Source organism: Ornithodoros turicata, chromosome 1 (genome assembly GCF_037126465.1).
Source record: "Ornithodoros turicata isolate Travis chromosome 1, ASM3712646v1, whole genome shotgun sequence".
Classification (NCBI taxonomy): domain Eukaryota; kingdom Metazoa; phylum Arthropoda; class Arachnida; order Ixodida; family Argasidae; genus Ornithodoros; species Ornithodoros turicata.
The window spans coordinates 226193065-226215611 of NC_088201.1; the positions used below are offsets into that span (position 1 = coordinate 226193065).

Consider the following 22547-nt stretch of genomic DNA (forward strand, 5'->3'; position numbering starts at 1 on the left):
GATGTTCAGTAAATGTCTGCATCTAGGTATCTACTAGACCTCTACGGTGTTATACATTTAGTAGACATCTCAATTTGGAAGTCTACTAGACCTCCACAGTTTTTGATCTTATTCAGACATGTACTAAAAATGGCTCACGAGACACCACCGACGCTTTCCAGGCTAAAAATCTCCCTTTCGTGTCGTATAGCAGCTCAAATGAATTGTGGACCACACTTAAAGACTCCCAATGTCGTGCTTTTTTTGCGTGTGTAGGGGGGATATGTAGAGGTAAAATAAGCGGAAAGGTTGTCAGGTTGGTGAGAGCTACGACGACCTGCTGATCCGCATTCGTTTGCTGTGGCTGCAGGCAAGGCCGGTGAGAGTGGGCGTGGGTGGGGAGTGAAGCCGGGCATGGGGCCAGGGGCGCCGTCAACGGGGGCAAGAAGGGCAGTTCCCCCCCCCTGGCCCCAGGCTCCCTGGCCCATATAACAAGGTCGTTTGAACACAATCATTTTTTTTCTTTCGTTTTCACGTGGTTAGCTTGGTGCGGTGCGTAACGAACCTTCTGTTCATCGTTAATTAAATGGCTGCCTTTTCATGTGAGCAGTTACAGGTGAGTGACATGGCATGCTGTACATTATGCTGACTAAGGATATGTATCCTCTATTATATAATCGCTGACGGAAAGCGCAGCAGGAGTGGCGACAGCAAACGTAGTATGAAACAAAAAATCAGGAGCGAGCCTTGGCACGGACAAGGGATTGCGTTGCCGAGAAACGGCAAAATGTAAAAAATTTCGAAGCATATCCGAAGGGCCTATAATTTCTAATCCATCCCCATCTGTATGACCCATGTACAATGGACACTGAAATACGTGGTCACTGGAACCCTGGAGTAGTCACAGTCAAAGAGTGACAGTCAACGTCGAGCCTAGCCCGTGTCAGGTCAGAAATCGTTGCACGGCCTCTGCCGCAAAGTGTTAGGATATTGGATTGTTCCATAGCCCTGGATGAACTTTCAGATACTTTCATGTGCGGGTACTATTTCGTATTTGAAATTAACGTTCAAATTGTTGTACTCTGTCTGGCTACTTCTGTCTCCTAGCTATTGCACTGATCCCACGGGTGATCCCCTTTCTTTCTTTCTTTTTCTGCCAATAAATTCCCCTCCCCCACCCCCTCCGTGATGGAGTTAGCAGACATGCTCGACCTGAGCCGTGTATGAGCTCGATTTTTTGCAGCCCTCTTCCCCACCCACCTCCCGCGCATGGGATCTCAGGAAAACAAGTTCCATCATGACCACATAGGCCCAGAAACCATCCAGTTATTTGAAGGAGGAGGAAGTAGCTGAAAGAAGACAAAACCCACACACATTTGCTGCGTGTTACACGAGCACATCCACAGCTTTTGATGCACTGGTAGCACCTGAAGGTGGTCAATTAAATATTAGTACGTGTAGCTGCATTGCAGATGCAATTAACCTCATCTTAATCATACTCAAACCATCATGTCTGCCAACCTGCCATACCAACCTGCTTACAGCACATACACGTATACACATAAATTGTGGTTTAACTGCCACAGGATGCTGTGTTAGCAATTCTAAGAGAACAGCAGCCCTGTAAAAAACAGCATACGCTACCATACGCTAAAACACACCATACTTATTCATGCCAGATGAGTAATGTGTCATCTCTGTTCATTTCGTATGTTAGTTATCTTTGTCACTTCACCATGTTTCCTAACGTATCCCAGCTTTCACAATCTAAAGTACTTACAGGCTGATATTGTAATCTTGCACAGCTGTGTCCTTTCCACGAGGTCACTATATGTTGCAGAGTGAATTACTTGCTTGGTCTACATGCATATCATAGTACCTGCACATTTCTTTTGGTACAAAAACCTTTCCGTTTATTGCACACACCCTCCAACGCTTGAAGAGCCTTCACCCGTGTTTTGCCCCTACAGTAACTTTTTATTACCACAGTCTGATGTGACAACACAGCACATTATGATGGTAGTGTCGCATGACTAGGGATACGGCTTTAATTTTATCCGATAAGCTCTGAAAACAGTAATTTTAAAATCAAGTTTTGTACAAAATACTGAGACTATTCTGATCCTCAACGCCAAACTTGCCACGCCAAACGTCATGTATTGGCTTGTTGTAAAGGGCCACAAAGGGAGAGTGATGAGTTTGTATAGCATTATGGCTTCCGGCAAATTGTCCTGCCAGGGAGCTTCAGAACATCTATTGAGAGCAGGTCATTGTTGCACGAGCAAGCGTGAATATCAGAAGTTGTCCAGTGTCCGATGCTAATGTTAAGCATGTACCAAGTTGAGATAATAAAATAGAAGTACAGGTCTCAGATTACCAACACTTCTAACTTATCTAGTACATACTTCACTTCAGTGTAACAGGGTATTTTGCTTCTTGTGTTGACAACGTGCAATGTCAATATGCACACGAAGAACTTGCACGCTGCATTACAGAACTGTGGTGCACACGCTCATATATATTTTTTTCCATTTGCTTCTGATTTATCTGATAAACGTCAGCAATTGCGACCGTTTGCCCCGCTTCCTGGAACCTTTGAACAAGTGGATTTTGTAATGTCAGCCACTGTTATGTAACTAAATTATTGTGTTTTGTGTGTATCAGGGGACTAAAGGTAATCTGCGGGCTGTTCGAAACGTACCCGTACACACTTAAGTGTTGTGTATATGCCACTACGTACAGACCTCAGTACATGCACTATGTCTTGCTGTTCTCGCAGGGACGCCATGACCATGTCATAATTCGACGACGGTTCATTTCTTTAATAATTGAATTCCAACGTGCCTCATCAACAACTCCACTGGTCACTATAAATAATTCAAGTAAAGCACATTAGGACGCGATTGACGACGGTTATTTCTCCTATTGCTACACAGTCGATCGAGGTGCTTAAATACAACAAAGCTTGAAACTGAATTCGGTTTTTCACTGTTCGCGTTATGTTTCTCAAAATAATTTGAACGACAATTGTCAATTATGCCATCGCAAACCGGAGACACGAAGCAGCACCACATCGTCACTTTCACTGAAAACGTTGACTATCCATGGTCTCACGTTCTCAAAAGGAAGACACATAAATGTTCGAAGAACTTTTGCATTCCTTATTGCCATCCAAAGAAACCTATAAAACAATTATTAGTTACTATTCAGTGATTATGCCGTCCAGTAACACGTTCCGAACCTCCGACCTTCCGAACACAAATATAGCGGCCGCCATGACATTTCAGGTTTTCCTGGTGCCGCCGGAATACGCAGTATACCGCCGGCGGCGCGCTGACTGGAGACGGCGGCGGCGATCTGTTGTTCAGGAGCGGGTTTGGAAATACGCGTCCGGCGTATATCGCGGGCGGTAAGCTGTTGAATGTCCCAAAGAAGACGACAGCTCATTACGTCATCGCTCGCGTCACCATTCGTGGTCGCTGCCGCGCGGCTAGAGCTCACTCATTCCTTCACTTGCTCTCGGCGAATAAACGTCGTGTCGTCATCCCTGATCGCTGTCGAGTCTTCCACAAGCTATGTACCTCGTCCAACAAGCAACAGTTTGTCGAACCACACAGGTCATGAGTACCTTCATATTCTCTCTTGAGTTCGCCCCGCTGTTCGCCCGTCACTTCAGGCAACGAATATGCCACATTTTTCATAGTTCATCTGAGTCTTTGAAGAGAGCCATCGCAGCCAGTCCAATGAATGTTCGAGACAACTGGAATGCGCATGTCAGATACAACAGTGATCCGATGAAGTTCCCAGAGCTAGAACTAAAAACAAACTTAGCCCAATCTGTTCATCCATTCCATAGCGTGGATGACACTGCACAGGAACCACACGTATCATGTGCTTGACTCAATATCAACAGCAATACCTCAGAGGGCAGCGCGAGAAGCAGGGCAGAGGTTACGGTCACTTAGGCTGTCCTACACAGCTGCACAGTCCTTCTCTTTCTTTTTTCTTTGTTGACAATGTTCAATGGAGTGAATGTAAGCTTCCACTCAAGTGAGTAAATGTAGCTAGTGAATGTAGCACTTGAGTGAATGTAGCATTCCACTCAAATCAAATGCAGTAGCAATTCTGAAACCAGACAAAGCAGACCGACAAGCTTTATGATCTGTTATCTGTTCTCGAAAGCTTCTCTGACGAAGTAACCGTCCGTTAGCACTCTTCTAAACAAGTGTCAGTACGGCTCCCCCCTTCCCTGCCGAGAACGCATTCGAGTAGTTGTGAACAGGAGACGACCGGACTGTTTCAACACTGGGCTAATAGTTCGCAGATATATTCGCAGTCTCTGCTTTTCTACAATGCACGATGGGACTGGGCTGAAGTGTCTATCAACCCCTCCACCAGAGATAGACGCTTCTACTTCTCTGCGTTGGTGTCATCCTTCGCGTGGCATTGGTGCCATGACATCACTCGCCTCAACGACACCCTCACACCTTAGTTCCTGGTTAAGCTGTGCTACAGTTACGCAAGGTTGTGGCCAGATTGCTACCTCCCAAGTACAATTCCTCATATCGTCGAACCCTACGACCCACACACGTGTGAACGGCGGACGCTTCAACGCCAACTTGCACTCCTTTTCCACAGGGTCAGCCATCCCATCGAAAATGGCTTCGCTTAGATTGTAGAGGACGATGGTCTTCCTCCAGATGAGTCCTGACGGGCGATGATGGAACGTCCCAGCGGACAGATGGTCGTGGCCTCACGCTATGACGGTGTCGGTAGATCTGACTCGCAGGTGCTGTGGCGCGCGCTAGCGGATGTACGTCTTCGCCATCGCCCACGAGCCGCCACATCACTCACACCCTCGGACGTGGAGCGGTGTAGAGCGAGCGGTTGATGTCCGCATCGATACGCGAAGAGGAGGAAGACGGGCGACACGTGGAACAGGGACGGCTGGTCTTGTGTCTTGTGCTGAGTGGGCAGAAGTGGCGGATGAATGGTGCGGACAAGCGCTGGCCGGGAGGGTTCCGGGGAGAGCCGAAGCGGAGAGCAGAGCAGAGCAGTCAGGTAGGCAGCACGTAATCCAGGATGGGACGACAGAAACGCGACCGGTTCGTGAGCTGTGAGCTAGTAGTGTAGCCAAGGAGAGTGCCGGGGAGGATCATCACGAAGCACGGGGAGACCGGGAGTAGAACTCGGTGGCCTCCGTGTGGGTCCCCGGTGGAACGTTCGTCCCGGTGCCTCTTAAGCGCCATTGGATGGGCTGCCAGCACCCTGTATCCAAGGCCATGCGAAGGCGAAGCGGGTAGGGTTTTTGGACCGCTAGCGTAGCAGATGCAGGTGGAGCGGTCGATGCGGCGTATCGCGTGCGGTACAGGAGCGTGTGGCTCGGGAACGTGCCGCTGGTGAATGCCCGAGGAGAACCGTCGCGAAACGTGAGGCGGAGTGACGCAGTGAGTATGACCATGGCTCGTTGTAAGTGGTGCGGATGCGCCGTGTTCCCAGGAGCTTAAGGAATTCGAAGAAAAGCTTCGCTTCAAACTGGGCGCCGCGGTCGGTGGTCACCACCGAAGGTACACCAAAACAAGAAATCCAAATGGATAGAAAATTTGCGGCGACGGTGGCGGCGGTGGCGTCAGGCATGGGGGCCGCCTCGGACAAACGGGTGAATCGGTCAATAGCAGTCAATAGCGGCCCGATTATGTCCACGTGGACATGGTCAAAACGGGAGTCGGGCGATAAAAAGAGTCCAAGTGGGGCAGATGTGTGCCCGGTAACGTTGGACCTCTGGCATGCAGAACAGGAGGAGACCCACGTGCGGATGTCTGAGCGCATCTTCGGCCAGACGAAACGTGCTGCTACGAGCCGTTGAGTCGGTCGTACTCCGGGGTGAGACATAGGCCCGTGTCAGGTATGGCGACATCTTGCAGGCGCAGGGAAGTGGAGGAAGACCGAAGGGCTTCAAGTTCGGGTTCATCCGACTGGGCTCGAGTCAGGGCTTCAGACGATAGCACGTCAAAAGCCGCGATGCGACTTAGGGCGTCAGCTGGACCATTCTGCGATGCGGGTACATCCTCGATGCGAGAGGTAAATTCGGTCAAGAAAGCTAGATGACGTGTCTCTCGAGGGGAATAGCGGTTAGGAGGCGAAAGCAACGCATATGTCGATCAGGGGCTTATGATCCGTCAAGATGGTGAAATCGCGGCCCTCCAAGAAATAGCGGAAATGCTTGATACGCGGCAAGGAGCTCTCGGCCGAAGGTACTATACCGGGTTTCGGTGGGCTTGAGGACCTTGGAAAAGAAGGCAAGAGACCGCCATTCTGCCCCAACTTTCTGCTAGAGCGCCGCGCCAACGGCCGTGCCTGAGGCGTCAACCATAAAGGCGGTGACAGCTCCAGGGGTGGGATGGGCGAGGAGCGTTGCAGAGGACAACAGCGATTTCACGGATCGGAAAGCGTCCAAAGCCGTGTCCGTCCAAACAATGGTGGGAGACGAGTCGGCGGACTTCGAAGAGGGCCTTGAGCGCATGCCCTCGTGGGAAGAGTGGCCTTGTGGCAGGAGGGCTTGAAGAGGGTGGAGGACACTCGCACAGTGAGGAATAAAGCGTTGATAAAAGTTGACGAGTCCCAAAAAGCGTCGAAGTTGGGGCACGGACTCCAGTCGGGGGAAGTCGGCGATGGCGGCGACTTTCTGGGGAAGTGGCGATACGCCAGCATCGGAGACATGGTGGCCAAGGAACTTCAAAGAGACGCCAAACTCAGACTTCCCGACATTCACTACGAGGTCATGTGCAGCGAGACGCGAAAAGGGTAGCCGAAGGCGTTCCAGATGTTCAGCAGGGTCCGGACTTGCGACAAGGATATATCATCTATGTACGCGAAGACGAATGGGACGCCTCTGGTCACCGTGTCTATAAATCGCAGAAACGTCTGCGCAGCGTTACGAAGGCCGAACGGCATGCGGAGGAATTCGAAGAGACCGAACGGGGTGGTGATTGCAGTCGTCGGAATGTTCTCGGGAGCAACTGGTACTTGGTGGCAGGGCTTCGTAAGATCGATCTTTGAAAAAGTCTTCATGCCGTGGAGGTGGGCCGTAAAATCTTGCAGACGTGGCAGAGGATATCGATCCGGAACGGTAACTAGGTTCAAAGCGCGATAGTCCCCGCAGGGCCTGCAGTCCCCGGTCTTTTGGGGGACCATATGAAGAGCCGAGGACCAACTAACAGGAGAAGGTCGTGCGATGCCGATGTCCAGCATCTGCTGAAACTCACCCTTCTCAATTTTTTAGCTTCCCAGGGGACGTGGACGTGAGAACACGGGTGCACCCTTGGTCTCGATGCGGTGAACAACATCATGATGTACGGACTTCGTCCAGTTCGGGGGCTGCATAAGCGAAGGGTACTCGTGAAGGAGATCTACGTAAGGCGACGACACAGAGAGGTTGCAAACGTCACGGATGGCAAATGGCGGCGAAGAATGGTGGCGATGGCTCGGACACAGAGGCGGGTGCTGTCGTCGACGAGCAGATGACGGGCGACATTAACAGAAAGGCCGAAGTGGTGCAAGAAGTCTGCCCCGAGGATCGGCTGCGTGACATTAGCGACGAGGAACACCCACGGGAATATTCTTCGTTGGCCGAGGTTTAGGCGGATGAATTGTTCCTTGTAAACGGGAATGGCGGTGTTGTTGACTGCCATAAGATGGAATAACGGCTCACACCGCCGATCATAGGAGGACGCTGGTATGACAGTGACGGCAGCCCCGATGTCAACAAGAAACCTTGTCTTTGTGGTGCGGTCGACAACAAAGAATAGGCGACTTGCTGCTTGAGACGGGGAAACGCTGGCCGCCATCAACGGTTCCCGGGGGCATTTCCCAACCAGCAACAAGGACGTGTGCACCGGATAGCCGCGTCGCCGAAGCGCTCGTGATACCAACACGGAGGTGGGTTGGTAGTGTCGTGTGGTGATGGGCTTTGTCGCCGTAGGGAGAACTGCCGGTAACGGCGTGAGCGAGAGGATCTGCGTGGAGATCGCGGACGGTTGACCGGAGAATGCACGGCACCCACAGTCTCGGAAAGGCGCTGGACCTCAGTTCGCATGGCAGCTACCTCTGCCACGAACTCAGCTGGAGAGGGTGAGGGTGGGTGGCAGTCGTGCAGAGAGCGATCTGGACCGCTAAGCGGTCTGTTGCTGCCAGAGACTGCAGCTATGCTTAATCCAGAGAGGGCACCCTCCATCACCTTGTCTGCACGCACAGCCAGCTGGGCAACTGGCAAACCGCCGGCAGTGGAGAGGACCATCTGAAGAGTGGACGGGAACCTCTGCAGGAACAATTCCTGGAGCAGGATTCATCAAAAGTGGCTGCTCTGTCAGCGAGAACGTTCTGCAGGGCTCTGAGCAGCTAAGACTGTGTTCGAATACAACAACAACAACTTTACTTTGACTTTGGAGAGCGGGGAGGTTCATCGCCAGTGGCGATACTCTACCCCAGTGCTAGTGGGGACCCCTACTGGGGTCTACCTGCGGACTACCCACTGCTACCCTACCCGACTACCCTCTAGGGACTTCCCCTTCACAATAACGATCGAAGTCCGATGGTGTCCAGAAATGTCAAAATGTCAAAAAGAAATGTCAAATGCTTTGAGCGGAGAACACCGCAGACGGTGTTCGGTCGCCAAGCTCTTCAGCCGTTAACAATTGCGGAAGCCGCTTGCGTTCAGATAGTGTCGTTCGTTGGAGAACGGCTGCCTTGAGGCGGTCGTATGGAGTGGTGCCGGGCGGGCCCGATATGAAGTCGGAGACAGCCATGGCGATCTCGGGTGCCACAAAAGCGACGATGTGCCTGTACTGGGTCAACTGGTTGGTAATGCCAGCGAGGAGAAATTGAGCCTGAGCTTGCTGGAAGCAGATGTACGGGCTCCAGTGCCAGAATGGAGGCAGCCGAACGTCGATGTGGCTCATCACTGGTGGTAATGGCTGGATGGCTTGGGCAGGCGCGGGAGAGCGGGCAGGACGAAAATGAGGTTCCTCAGATGTGCCTGAGGCGCCGGGATTCTCCATGGGCGAGTTCTTTTCGGGTCACCAGATTGCAGGAGCTAAGCTAAAGAAGTGCTTGCTACAACAGTAGAATCGGAACTTCGACATCACCGACGGGCCGCCACAGGATCACGCATTGATAACCTTGAGAGCCCTAGAGGCCCAGAAGGAACAAGCTGCTGTTCTATGGTATTGAAGACGCTAGTAATGAAACGTGGGCGGAATCAGAGGAAAAAATTAGAAAGCTGTGCCAAGATAGCCTGGATGTTGTGGTCTCAGCTGGCATGTCGTGTCGATAGAGCCCATCGCCTAGGGCGTTTTCACGAGGCAAGGATACGTCCAATAATCGTGAAGTTCGCTAACTTTAAGGTTAAGGATACCATTCTAAGAATTCTCTTGTCAGAGGACAGTAGTCAAGCCGTGTCTGAGGATTTCACTCCCGCTGTCCGGACTGCAAGAAAGAACCTGACTGCCTTCGGACGCTCGCAGGGTCAACCTTTTCGCCTCCATTTAAATAAGCTGCTGGTTGGTAGCAATTGTTATATGTACGACGGGGAAACACAATTTGTTCGAGAGGTCACAAATATTGAATGACGGAGCTTGCTGTCTCTGGAAACAAACCCAGATTCAGCCGAAATAACTAGCGATTAGCAATCACTGAATGTCACTAGTTCCTTGTCTCATCACTATGGTTTGTCACTTATCTTTTCAAATATTAGAAGCATTGTACCCGAGCGTGAAGACCTGTTATCTCTTATGGGAACAACGGGAGCTGCTATTGTCGTTCTGACCGAGACATGGTTAACACCTGGCATGATGCTGAAATACTGCCGGGTTTTAGAGTATACCGTTACGACCGTGTTGAAAGGCGTGGTGTAGGGGTGTTGCTTGGCATCAAAAATGAAGTACCATCTCGCCCCATTGACGTCCCTAGGAACATTGAGATGGTATGGTCTTTACTTGGTCACTCCCACAACAAGATACTATTTGGAGTTTGTTACCGCCCGCCTGATGATGTTTCTCTTGTCGCTGAGCTTCATAAAGCCCTTGCCTTTGTGAAAAGCAGTTTTCCATCTCACAAAATAATGCTGTTCGGTGACTACAATTTCCCCGATATCGACTGCAATGACGTCTATAAGCAAAAGCCTTCGCGGTTTCGTCTTCCGATTTCTGTGATCTGGTCCGTGTCATTTGGTCTGCAGCAGTTGGTCACCGAGGCTACGCGCATTTCTGGAACCTGTCAGGCCATCCTTGATTGAGTGCTTACCACATTGCCAGAGCTATTTTCTTCAGTAGTAATTTTTGATGGCCTCAGCGACCACAGATTCATACACACCTCCATAAAAGTACCCTATACTGAACGTAAGAATATTAAATTCGATATAGTGGACTACAACAAAGGGAATTATGTCGTCATAAACAGGGAGCTAGGTACGTTTTTCGATGAGTCTGTCCGCCTGTTTCCGATGCGATCTGTTCAGGATAATTGGTGTGCCTTCAAGGCTGCTCTTAGGAATCGAACTAAGAAATACATCCCCAAAATTACGATACGGCCATCCCAGAACGCTCCCTGGTACGACCGCACGTTGAATCGCTTGGCCAACAAAAAGAAGCGTGCGCACCGCAAAGCGAAGACACGCAAAAGTGACTCTGCCTGGGACACGTACAGGGTAGCCGCAAAAGGGTATACCCTTGCCGTTAAAAATGCGAAGCGCACGTTTTTCAGCGTAACCTTGCCTCCTCTCTTAAATAATAACCCTAGAAAGTTGCGGTAAAGTTGTCAACCCAAGTACGGACTCCCATATACCGTTAAGAGGTAGCTCTAGTGACGAATAGAATACGCCTCTGCTGTTTGGGATCCACACCAGGAGTATTTGATACGTGCCCTGGAATCAGTTGAGAACAGGGCCGCACGCTTCATTACCTCCAATTATTCATCGGATTGTAACGCCTCGGGACTAAAACAAGACCTTGGCATTTACCATCTCACATTCAGACTAACGGTCTCCCGTCTGTGTCTTTTCCATAAGTTACTCTATAACAGAAACACTCGTGATCATCTTTTCCCACCTGCGGAATACGTCTCTTCACGTCACGACCACGCTCACAAGATTACAACTCCACAATGTCATACTATATCTTTCGTGTACTCCTTCATTCCTAAAACAATTCGGGACTGGAATCACCTGCCAGGGTCGCTCGTTTTCATGCAAGACCCTGCCCGCTTTAAGGCTGCCATCACCCAACACTACAAAACGTACTCTATATCTCATGATCGCTCCAGGGTCACTTTCCGCCACCTTTTTCTTTTTTTTTTCTCACCTCATACAATGTAATTTCTGGATGAGTACTGCGCATCTATTCTGTTGTATATTGGTTGTATACCTGTTGAAATATGTTTTGCTGTTTGTCTGTTTTTTTGTTTTTTTGTATGCTTGGCTTGCTTGTCTTTTTCCTTGTTTATGTCTTCCCACTCGGTTGTGTAATACCCCCTTTGGGGTCCTCAACTTATGGAAATAAATAAATAAATAGATAATTGAGCTTCTCCAAGGACCTTGGCCATGGAGCTCCCCGCGCATCAGTGTCGGGCTCTGGTCTCCCTTTTTGCTTTCGTTCAAGCTAGCCTCCTCGAAGAGCTCTAAACAATACTTCGACCTGTCATCCGTTCGGCCTCACCATAAATTCATCCTCTCATATTAACCTCTGTGAAGTGGGGTAGGGCCCAGTGGCCACCACGGGGAAACATCCCATACCATAATCACTTTTCCATCATGTATTGTTATTGTTGTCGTGCTGAAGTGATAGCTCGGACATCTAAATGAATATTGCGACGCGCTTACCGACTTGACCACTGCGCTCTCTCCGGAAGCCGCCTCCTCCGTGCCGGCATTGTACGAAGCAGAACCCTGCGTACAGAACACACCGATCATTAGTACATCGTTTATGTTGTGATACTGTCGAGTGTTAGTCTATGCCATTTTCGTGTAGGGTAAAGGTGGACACCGTTGAAGGAAAAAGCAAAAAAAAAAAAGTGGAACGGATGGGCATCGAAATATTGTACAAGTCATTTTTCTGTCCCTACATTATTACAGGAGGCTAATTCCACCGAAATTCGACCAGCGGTGGAACTTGGACATCTGCGATTTCTAGAAAAAAAACAAAACAAAAAAAAACGAGACTATATTTGTTGGGACGGGCAAAACGGACGGTGCCTTATCGAACGAAAATGCTAAGACACACAGCGGTATATCAATTGTAGGTAATGTTATGTTGTTAACGCACCCAGAAGAATTTTTAAATAAATTTCATAATTATTTTAGTGATGTAGTGAAACATGTGCCTTTATTAAATAACCCTATTCAGACAGTCCCCCTGCCTCCGTCAAATTAAATACAGTTTTTTCCTCGACCCGACTGCACCTGATGAGGCCAGCCAAGTACACCTGTTTCGTCCTACTTGGGACTCATCAGCCCGGCGTAGGGAAGTGACACGATCTTGGTGGTGGTTGTGGTAGTGACGTTTATTAAGAAAAAGAAATGTGGTCTGCCTCCTCAGAATAATGGCGGCAAGATACATTTCCAAGGGAGGGGAGTAAGGGAGGAAAAGAATAAGCGAAGTAGTTAAGAAAGAAAGGAAAGAGGAATACGAGGGGTTAGGGGTTCCACGGTGATAGCGCCACCTGTGGAGGCCGCAGTGCAAGCGAGCAAGAACATATGCAAAGGAGAAATAGCTATGGCTCTATGGCTGCACGACGGGCATATGTTTACAATTTGATCGTGCACTCCCAGCCTAGTACAGCTGTTTCGTCCTACTTGGGACTCGTCAGCGCGGCGTAGGGAAGTGACACGATCTTGGCGGTGGTGGTGGTAGTGACATTTATTAAGAAAAAGGAATGTGGTCTGCCTACTCAGAATAATGGCGGCAAGTTACATTTCCAAGGGAGGGGAGTAAGGGAGGAAAAGAATAAGCGAAGTAGTTAAGAACGAAAGGAAAGAGGAATCAGAGGGGTTAGGGGTTCCACGGTGATAGCGCCACCTGTGGAGGCCGCAGTACAAGCGAGCAAGTACATATTCAAAGGAGAAATAGCTATGGCTCTATGGCTGCACGACAGGCATATGTTTACAATTTGATCGTGCACTCCCAGCCGAGTACAGCTGTTTCATCCTACTTGGGACTCGTCAGCCCGGCGTAGGGAAGTGACACGATCTTGGTCGGCACTAACAGTGCGTCTCGGCGAGACGTCAATGTTCCACGGTAACAGCGCCACCTGTGGAGGCCGCAGTGCAAGCCAGCAAGTACATATACAAAAAGGAAACTAATGCTCTATGGCTGCACGACGAGCATATGTTTACTATTTCATCGTGCACTCCCAGCCAAGTTCAGCTGTTTCGTCCTACTTCGGACTCGTCAGCGCGGCGTAGGGAAGTGACACGATCTTGGTGGTGGTGGTAGTATTGACGTTTATTAAGAAAAAGAAATGTGGTCTGCCTGCTCAGAATAATGGCGGCAAGTTACATTTCCAAGGAAGGGGAGTAAGGGAGGAAAAGAATAAGCGAAGTAGTTAAGAAAGAAAGGAAAGAGGAATATGAGGGGTTAGGGGTTCCACGGTGATAGCGCCACCTGTGGAGGAAGCAGTACAAGCGAGCAAGTACATATGCAAAGGAGAAATAGCTAAGGCTCTATGGCTGCACGACGAGCATATGTTTACTATTTCATCGTGCACTCCCAGCCAAGTTCAGCTGTTTCGTCCTACTTGGGACTCGTCAGCGCGGCGTTGGGAAGTGACAAGATCTTGGCGGTGGTTGTGGTAGTGACATTTATTAAGAAAAAGAAATGTGGTCTGCCTACTCAGAATAATGGCGGCAAGTTACATTTCCAAGGGAGGGGAGTAAGGGAGGAAAAGAATAAGCGAAATAGTTAAGAAAGAAAGGAAAGAGGAATAAGAGGGGTTAGGGGTTCCACGGTGATAGCGCCACCTGTGGAGGCCGCAGTGCAAGCGAGCAAGTACATATTCAAAGGAGAAATAGCTATGGCTCTATGGCTGCACGACAGGCATATGTTTACAATTTGATCGTGCACTCCCAGCCAAGTACAGCTGTTTCATCCTACTTGGGACTCGTCAGCGCGGCGTAGGGAAGTGACACGATCTTGGTGGTAGTGGTAGTGACGTTTATTAAGAAAAAGAAATGTGGTCTGCCTGCTCAGAATAATGGCGGCAAGGTACATTTCCAAGGGAGGGGAGTAAGGGAGGAAAAGAATAAGCGAAGTAGCTAAGAAAGAAAGGAAAGAGGAATAAGAGGGGTTAGGGGTTCCACGGTGATAGCGCCACCTGTGGAGGCCGCAGTGCAAGCGAGCAAGTACATATACAAAGGAGAAATAGCTATGGCTCTATGGCTGCACGACAGGCATATGTTTACAATTTGATCGTGCACTCCCAGCCTAGTACAGCTGTTTCGTCCTACTGGGGACTCGTCAGCGCGGCGTAGGGAAGTGACACGATCTTGGCGGTGGTGGTGGTAGTGACATTTATTAAGAAAAAGAAATGTGGTCTGCCTACTCAGAATAATGGCGGCAAGTTACATTTCCAAGGGAGGGGAGTAAGGGAGGAAAAGAATAAGCGAAGTAGTTAAGAAAGAAAGAAAAGAGGAATAAAGGGTGTTAGGGGGTTCCATGGTGGCAGCGCCACCCGTGGAGGCCGAAGTGCAAGCGAGCAAGTAGATAAACAAAGGAGAAATAGCTAAGGCTCTATGGCTGCACGACGAGCATATGTTTGCTATTTCATCGTGCACTCCCAGCCAAGTTCAGCTGTTTCGTCCTACTTCGGACTCGTCAGCGCGGTGTAGGGAAGTGACACGATCTTGGTGGTGGTGGTAGTATTGACGTTTATTAAGAAAAAGAAATGTGGTCTGCCTGCTCAGAATAATGGCGGCAAGTTACATTTCCAAGGAAGGGGAGTAAGGGAGGAAAAGAATAAGCGAAGTAGTTAAGAAAGAAAGGAAAGAGGAATACGAGGGGTTACGGGTTCCACGGTGATAGCGCCACCTGTGGAGGCCGCAGTGCAAGCAAGCAAGTACATATGCAAAGGAGAAATAGCTATGGCTCTATGGCTGCACGACGGGCATATGTTTACTATTTCATCGTGCACTCCCAGCCAAGTACAGCTGTTTCTTCCTACTTGGGACTCGTCAGCTCGGCGTAAGGAAGTGACACGATCTTGGTGGTGGTGGTGGTAGTGACGTTTATTAAGAAAAATAAATGTGGTCTGCCTGCTCAGCATAATGGCGGCAAGTTACATTTCCAAGGGAAGGGAGTATGGGAGGAAAAGAGTAAGAGAAGTAGTTAAGAAAGAAAGGAAAGGGGAATAAGAGGGGTTAGGGGTTCCACGGTGACAGCGCCACCTGTGGAGGCCGAAGTGCAAGCGAGCAAGTAGATAAACAAAGGAGAAATAGCTAAGGCTCTATGGCTGCACGACGAGCATATGTTTGCTATTTCATCGTGCACTCCCAGCCAAGTTCAGCTGTTTCGTCCTACCTCGGACTCGTCAGCGCGGTGTAGGGAAGTGACACGATCTTGGTGGTGGTGGTAGTATTGACGTTTATTAAGAAAAAGAAATGTGGTCTGCCTGCTCAGAATAATGGCGGCAAGTTACATTTCCAAGGAAGGGGAGTAAGGGAGGAAAAGAATAAGCGAAGTAGTTAAGAAAGAAAGGAAAGAGGAATACGAGGGGTTAGGGGTTCCACGGTGATAGCGCCACCTGTGGAGGCCGCAGTGCAAGCAAGCAAGTACATATGCAAAGGAGAAATAGCTATGGCTCTATGGCTGCACGACAGCATATGTTTACTATTTCATCGTGCACTCCCAGCCAAGTTCAGCTGTTTCGTCCTACTTGGGACTCGTCAGCCCGGCGTAGGGAAGTGACACGATCTTGGTCGGCACTAACAGTGCGTCTCGGCGAGACGTCAATGTTCCACGGTGACAGCGCCACCTGTGGAGGCCGCATTGCAAGCCAGCAAGTACATATACAAAAAGGAAACTAATGCTCTATGGCTGCACGACGAGCATATGTTTACTATTTCATCGTGCACTCCCAGCCAAGTTCAGCTGTTTCGTCCTACTTGGGACTCGTCAGCGCGGCGTAGGGAAGTGACACGATCTTGGTGGTGGTGGTGGTAGTGACGTTTATTAAGAAAAAGAAATGTGGTCTGCCTACTCAGAATAATGACGGCAAGTTACATTTCCAAGGGAGGGGAGTAAGGGAGGAAAAGAATAGGCGAAGTAGTTAAGAAAGAAAGGAAAGAGGAATAAGAGGTGTTAGGGGGTTCCACGGTGGCAGCGGCACCCGTGGAGGCCGAAGTGCAAGCGAGCAAGTAGATAAACAAAGGAGAAATAGCTAAGGCTCTCTGGCTGCACGACGAGCATATGTTTATTATTTCATCGTGCACTCCCAGGCAAGTTCAGCTGTTTCGTCCTACTTCGGATTCGTCAGCGCGGCGTAGGGAAGTGACACGATCTTGGTGGTGGTGGTAGTATTGACGTTTGTTAAGAAAAAGAAATGTGGTCTGCCTGCTCAGAATAATGGCGGCAAGTTACATTTCCAAGGGAGGGGAGTAAGGGAGGAAAAGAATAAGCGAAGTAGTTAAGAAAGAAAGGAAAGAGGAATAAGAGGGGTTAGGGGTTCCACGGTGATAGCTCCACCTCTGGAGGCCGCAGTGCAAGCAAGCAAGTACATATGCAAAGGAGAAATAGCTATGGCTCTATGGCTGCACGACGGGCATATGTTTACTATTTCATCGTGCACTCCCAGCCAAGTACAGCTGTTTCTTCCTACTTGGGACTCGTCAGCTCGGCGTAAGGAAGTGACACGATCTTGGTGGTGGTGGTGGTAGTGACGTTTATTAAGAAAAATAAATGTGGTCTGCCTGCTCGGCATAATGGCGGCAAGTTACATTTCCAAGGGAAGGGAGTATGGGAGGAAAAGAGTAAGAGAAGTAGTTAAGAAAGAAAGGAAAGGGGAATAAGAGGGGTTAGGGGTTCCACGGTGACAGCGCCACCTGTGGAGGCCGAAGTGCAAGCGAGCAAGTAGATAAACAAAGGAGAAATAGCTAAGGCTCTATGGCTGCACGACGAGCATATGTTTGCTATTTCATCGTGCACTCCCAGCCAAGTTCAGCTGTTTCGTCCTACTTCGGACTCGTCAGCGCGGTGTAGGGAAGTGACACGATCTTGGTGGTGGTGGTAGTATTGACGTTTATTAAGAAAAAGAAATGTGGTCTGCCTGCTCAGAATAATGGCGGCAAGTTACATTTCCAAGGAAGGGGAGTAAGGGAGGAAAAGAATAAGCGAAGTAGTTAAGAAAGAAAGGAAAGAGGAATACGAGGGGTTAGGGGTTCCACGGTGATAGCGCCACCTGTGGAGGCCGCAGTGCAAGCAAGCAAGTACATATGCAAAGGAGAAATAGCTATGGCTCTATGGCTGCACGACAGCATATGTTTACTATTTCATCGTGCACTCCCAGCCAAGTTCAGCTGTTTCGTCCTACTTGGGACTCGTCAGCCCGGCGTAGGGAAGTGACACGATCTTGGTCGGCACTAACAGTGCGTCTCGGCGAGACGTCAATGTTCCACGGTGACAGCGCCACCTGTGGAGGCCGCATTGCAAGCCAGCAAGTACATATACAAAAAGGAAACTAATGCTCTATGGCTGCACGACGAGCATATGTTTACTATTTCATCGTGCACTCCCAGCCAAGTTCAGCTGTTTCGTCCTACTTGGGACTCGTCAGCGCGGCGTAGGGAAGTGACACGATCTTGGTGGTGGTGGTGGTAGTGACGTTTATTAAGAAAAAGAAATGTGGTCTGCCTACTCAGAATAATGACGGCAAGTTACATTTCCAAGGGAGGGGAGTAAGGGAGGAAAAGAATAGGCGAAGTAGTTAAGAAAGAAAGGAAAGAGGAATAAGAGGTGTTAGGGGGTTCCACGGTGGCAGCGGCACCCGTGGAGGCCGAAGTGCAAGCGAGCAAGTAGATAAACAAAGGAGAAATAGCTAAGGCTCTCTGGCTGCACGACGAGCATATGTTTATTATTTCATCGTGCACTCCCAGGCAAGTTCAGCTGTTTCGTCCTACTTCGGATTCGTCAGCGCGGCGTAGGGAAGTGACACGATCTTGGTGGTGGTGGTAGTATTGACGTTTGTTAAGAAAAAGAAATGTGGTCTGCCTGCTCAGAATAATGGCGGCAAGTTACATTTCCAAGGGAGGGGAGTAAGGGAGGAAAAGAATAAGCGAAGTAGTTAAGAAAGAAAGGAAAGAGGAATAAGAGGGGTTAGGGGTTCCACGGTGATAGCTCCACCTCTGGAGGCCGCAGTGCAAGCAAGCAAGTACATATGCAAAGGAGAAATAGCTATGGCTCTATGGCTGCACGACGGGCATATGTTTACTATTTCATCGTGCACTCCCAGCCAAGTACAGCTGTTTCTACCTACTTGGGACTCGTCAGCTCGGCGTAAGGAAGTGACACGATCGTGGTGGTGGTGGTGGTAGTGATGTTTATTAAGAAAAATAAATGTGGTCTGCCTGCTCAGCATAATGGCGGCAAGTTACATTTCCAAGGGAAGGGAGTATGGGAGGAAAAGAGTAAGCGAAGTAGTTAAGAAAGAAAGGAAAGAGGAATAAGAGGGGTTAGGGGTTCCACGGTGACAGCGCCACCTGTGGAGGCCGAAGTGCAGGCGAGCAAGTACATAAACAAAGGAGAAATAGCTAAGGCTCTATGGCTGCACGACGAGCATATGTTTACTATTTCATCGTGCACTCCCAGCCAAGTTCAGCTGTTTCGTCCTACTTGGGACTCGTCAGCGCGGCGTAAGGAAGTGACACGATCTTGGCGGTTGTGGTGGTAGTGACATTTATTAAGAAAACGAAATGTGGTCTGCCTGCTCAGAATAATGGCGGCAAGTTACATTTCCAAGGGAGGGGAGTAAGGGAGGAAAAGAATAAGCGAAGTAGTTAAGAAAGAAAGGAAAGAGGAATAAGAAGGGTTAGGGGTTCCACGGTGATAGCGCCACCTGTGGAGGCCGCAGTGCAAGCGAGCAAGTACATGTTCAAAGGAGAAATAGCTATGGCTCTATGGCTGCACGACAGGCATATGTTTACAATTTGATCGTGCACTCCCAGCCGAGTACAGCTGTTTCATCCTATTTGGGACTCGTCAGCCCGGCGTAGGGAAGTGACACGATCTTGGTCGGCACTAACAGTGCGTCTCGGCGAGACGTCAATGTTCCACGGTGACAGCGCCACCTGTTGAGGCCGCAGTGCAAGCCAGCAAGTACATATACAAAAAGGAAACTAATGCTCTATGGCTGCACGACGAGCATATGTTTACTATTTCATCGTGCACTCCCAGCCAAGTTCAGCTGTTTCGTCCTACTTGGGACTCGTCAGCGCGGCGTAGGGAAGTGACACGATCTTGGTGGTGGTGGTGGTAGTGACGTTTATTAAGAAAAAGAAATGTGGTCTGCCTACTCAGAATAATGGCGGCAAGTTACATTTCCAAGGGAGGGGAGTAAGGGAGGAAAAGAATAAGCGAAGTAGTTAAGAAAGAAAGGAAAGAGGAATACGAGGGGTTAGGGGTTCCACGGTGATAGCGCCACCTGTGGAGGAAGCAGTACAAGCGAGCAAGTACATATGCAAAGGAGAAATAGCTAAGGCTCTATGGCTGCACGACGAGCATATGTTTACTATTTCATCGTGCACTCCCAGCCAAGTTCAGCTGTTTCGTCCTACTTGGGACTCGTCAGCGCGGCGTAGGGAAGTGACACGATCTTGGTGGTGGTGGTGGTAGTGACGTTGATTAAGAAAAAGAAATGTGGTCTGCCTGCTCAGAATAATGGCGGCAAGGTACATTTCCAAGGGAGGGGAGCAAGGGAGGAAAAATAAAATAAGCGAAGTAGTTAAGAAATACACGAAAGAGGAATAAGAGGGGTTAGGGGGTTCCACGGTGACAGCGCCACCTGTGGAGGCCGCAGTGCAAGCGAGCAAGTTCATATACAAAGGAGAAATAGCTAAGGCTCTATGGCTGCACGACGAGCATATGTTTACTATTTTATCGTGCACTCCCAGCCAAGTACAGCTGTTTCTTCCTACTTGGGACTCGTCAGCTCGGCGTAAGGAAGTGACACGATCTTGGTGGTGGTGGTGGTAGTGACGTTTATTAAGAAAAATAAATGTGGTCTGCCTGCTCAGCATAATGGCGGCAAGTTACATTTCCAAGGGAAGGGAGTATGGGAGGAAAAGAGTTAGCGAAGTAGTTAAGAAAGAAAGGAAAGTGGAATAAGAAGGGTTAGGGGGTTCCACGGTGACAGGGCCACCTGTGGTGGCCGCAGTGCAGGCGAGCAAGTACATATACAAAGGAGAAATAGCTAAGGCTCTATGGGTGCACGACGAGCATATGTTTACAATTTCATCGTGCACTCCCAGCCGAGTACAGCTGTTTCGTCCTACCTGGGACTCGTCAGCGCGGCGTAGGGAAGTGACACGATCTTGGGTCGGCACTAACAGTGCGTCTCGGCGAGACGTCAGTGTTCCACGGTGACAGCGGAACCCTGTGGAAGCCGCAGCGCAAGCCAGCAAGTACATACAGGGTAAATTCCATGATAGGCAAGCCTGAGCGATGGGCAAAACACGTAAACAAAACATCGCTCATGCTTGCTTTTCATGGAATTTATCCACCAGCTAGCCTGCATTTACGCCATTCTGTCAATGTACATACAGGGTGTCCGGCGAGGAAGTGTGAAAAAATCGCTAAAAAAACTAGGGTTGATAAAAGTATGGGACTTGCTTTATGAGAGTCCTGAAGGATTTTGCGACCTACTGTAATGATTTTCGTTAGTGTAATTAATTAGTTAGTGTAGTTTTGCTAATTAATTTCTGGAAAATGCCAGGGGAACATCACGTTTTTCTGCCGGAATTGGAAAGGGCATGTCTGGAATAGCCTATAGCAGCCAAATTAGTTGATTTTGCGCACGTTTTTCAGCGAAAAATTGCGACCCAACAAGCACCCGCAATCCTATCGCAAAGTTGAGCGCTCTTGCGGCCTTCGCTTCGCCGCGGATACAAGCTCCGCCCAAGGGCCTCCTTTTGCGAAGAAAGCAGGAAGAAAGAAGAAAACAAAACCGGTAAAGTGGAAGAGTGAAACAGACCGCAATCCTATTATTAATCGCCGATAAGCGGATTCACACGGTTAGATTGCGCTTTGGACACAACCACAGTTTTGTAACCTTTTATTCTCGATAAAAACAAAATTTAAAAAAGTATTCCAAGTGCCTGCCGTCTTCGCCGATACACAACTGGCGTTTGTAAAATACATTTCTTGCAGCATTCTTTAGCTCTTGTCGCGGGATGGTACGGCTGAGGGCGGTTATTTTTTCTGCAGTTCTTCTGGCGTTGTGGACTCCGTTTGGTACACTGCGTCCGTGATTCTGCCCCACAAGTAGAAGTCCAGTGGGGTCAGATCTGGGGACCTCGGTGGCCAGGGAACCGGCCCATGACTGCCAATCCACTTATCCCCGAAGAGATTGTTCAAAGATCTTTTGGCACTGCCAGACGAGTGTGGTGGGGCGCATATCATGATGAAACCACATCGCGGCGCGTTTGCTTCAGGGCAATTCTTCTACAAAGTCGAATACTGTATTCATGAGTATTTCGTGCGCATAACGCTGCGCTGTCAGGCCACCGCTGTAATACACAGGACCGAGTATGCCGCCATTAAATATACCAACCCAAACCCTGGAGGTCCATTTCACCTGGTGCTAGGATTCCCGTAACTAATGAGAGTTCTCCGTGCTCCAATAATGAGCATTATGGATGTTCACTTGCGCATCTCGCGTAAAATGTGCTTCGTCCGTCCAGAGCACGTTTTCGCAGAAGTTGCCCCGCCCGCAGTGCATACTGAGGACCCAGTTCCAAAAGTCTAGCCTCTTCGCAAAGTCGTCGTCGTTGAGCTGCTGGTGGAGGCTCACGTGGTACGGGTGGTGCTTCGCTTTGTGAAGCATCTCCCACGCTGTTGAACGAGGGACTCCTGTTGCAACCTTAATCTGCCGCAAAGATGCTTGTGGGGTCTCCGAAACGACGCCAAGGACAGCTGCCGCGGAGTGACTTGGCCGGTGACGCCGTACAGCGGTCTTCATAGAGCCGGTCTCACTCAGCCGCTCGTACAGACGACGGATCGTCCGTGCGCTTGGGCAACGTTTACTATCATAGCGCTGATTATAAAAAAAGACTACAGCCGCGTCACAGTTCATGTTGGCGGCGCCGAGCGCCAACATGATGTTTGTTTTCTCTTTTCCGGAGTAGCGGTTCGACATATCGCGGAGGAACAAGGAAGAAAGCAGGCAGAAACCGTTGTACCTTTTTCCTTGTAAAATGAATTCAACACGTGAAGCCGTACGCCAAACACATGTATTTGCCGCACCTTTTTTTATCTTGTCCTCCCTAGCAAACGTCATTGTTCCGACGGGGAAAGGGAAGGCAAGGAAACAGTTAC

At 49.4% G+C, this 22547-nt stretch overlaps 1 protein-coding gene across 1 annotated transcript in view; it reads right to left on the reverse strand.

Annotated features, from left to right (window-relative positions):
• The window catches only part of LOC135395547 (atlastin-2-like), a 230070-nt gene that overhangs the window by 168437 nt on the left and 39086 nt on the right, over positions 1-22547 (reverse strand). The window contains exon 8 of the mRNA XM_064626693.1: positions 11852-11917. Coding sequence (XP_064482763.1) covers positions 11852-11917 — 66 coding nt within the window. The remainder of the gene's footprint in view (positions 1-11851; positions 11918-22547) is intronic.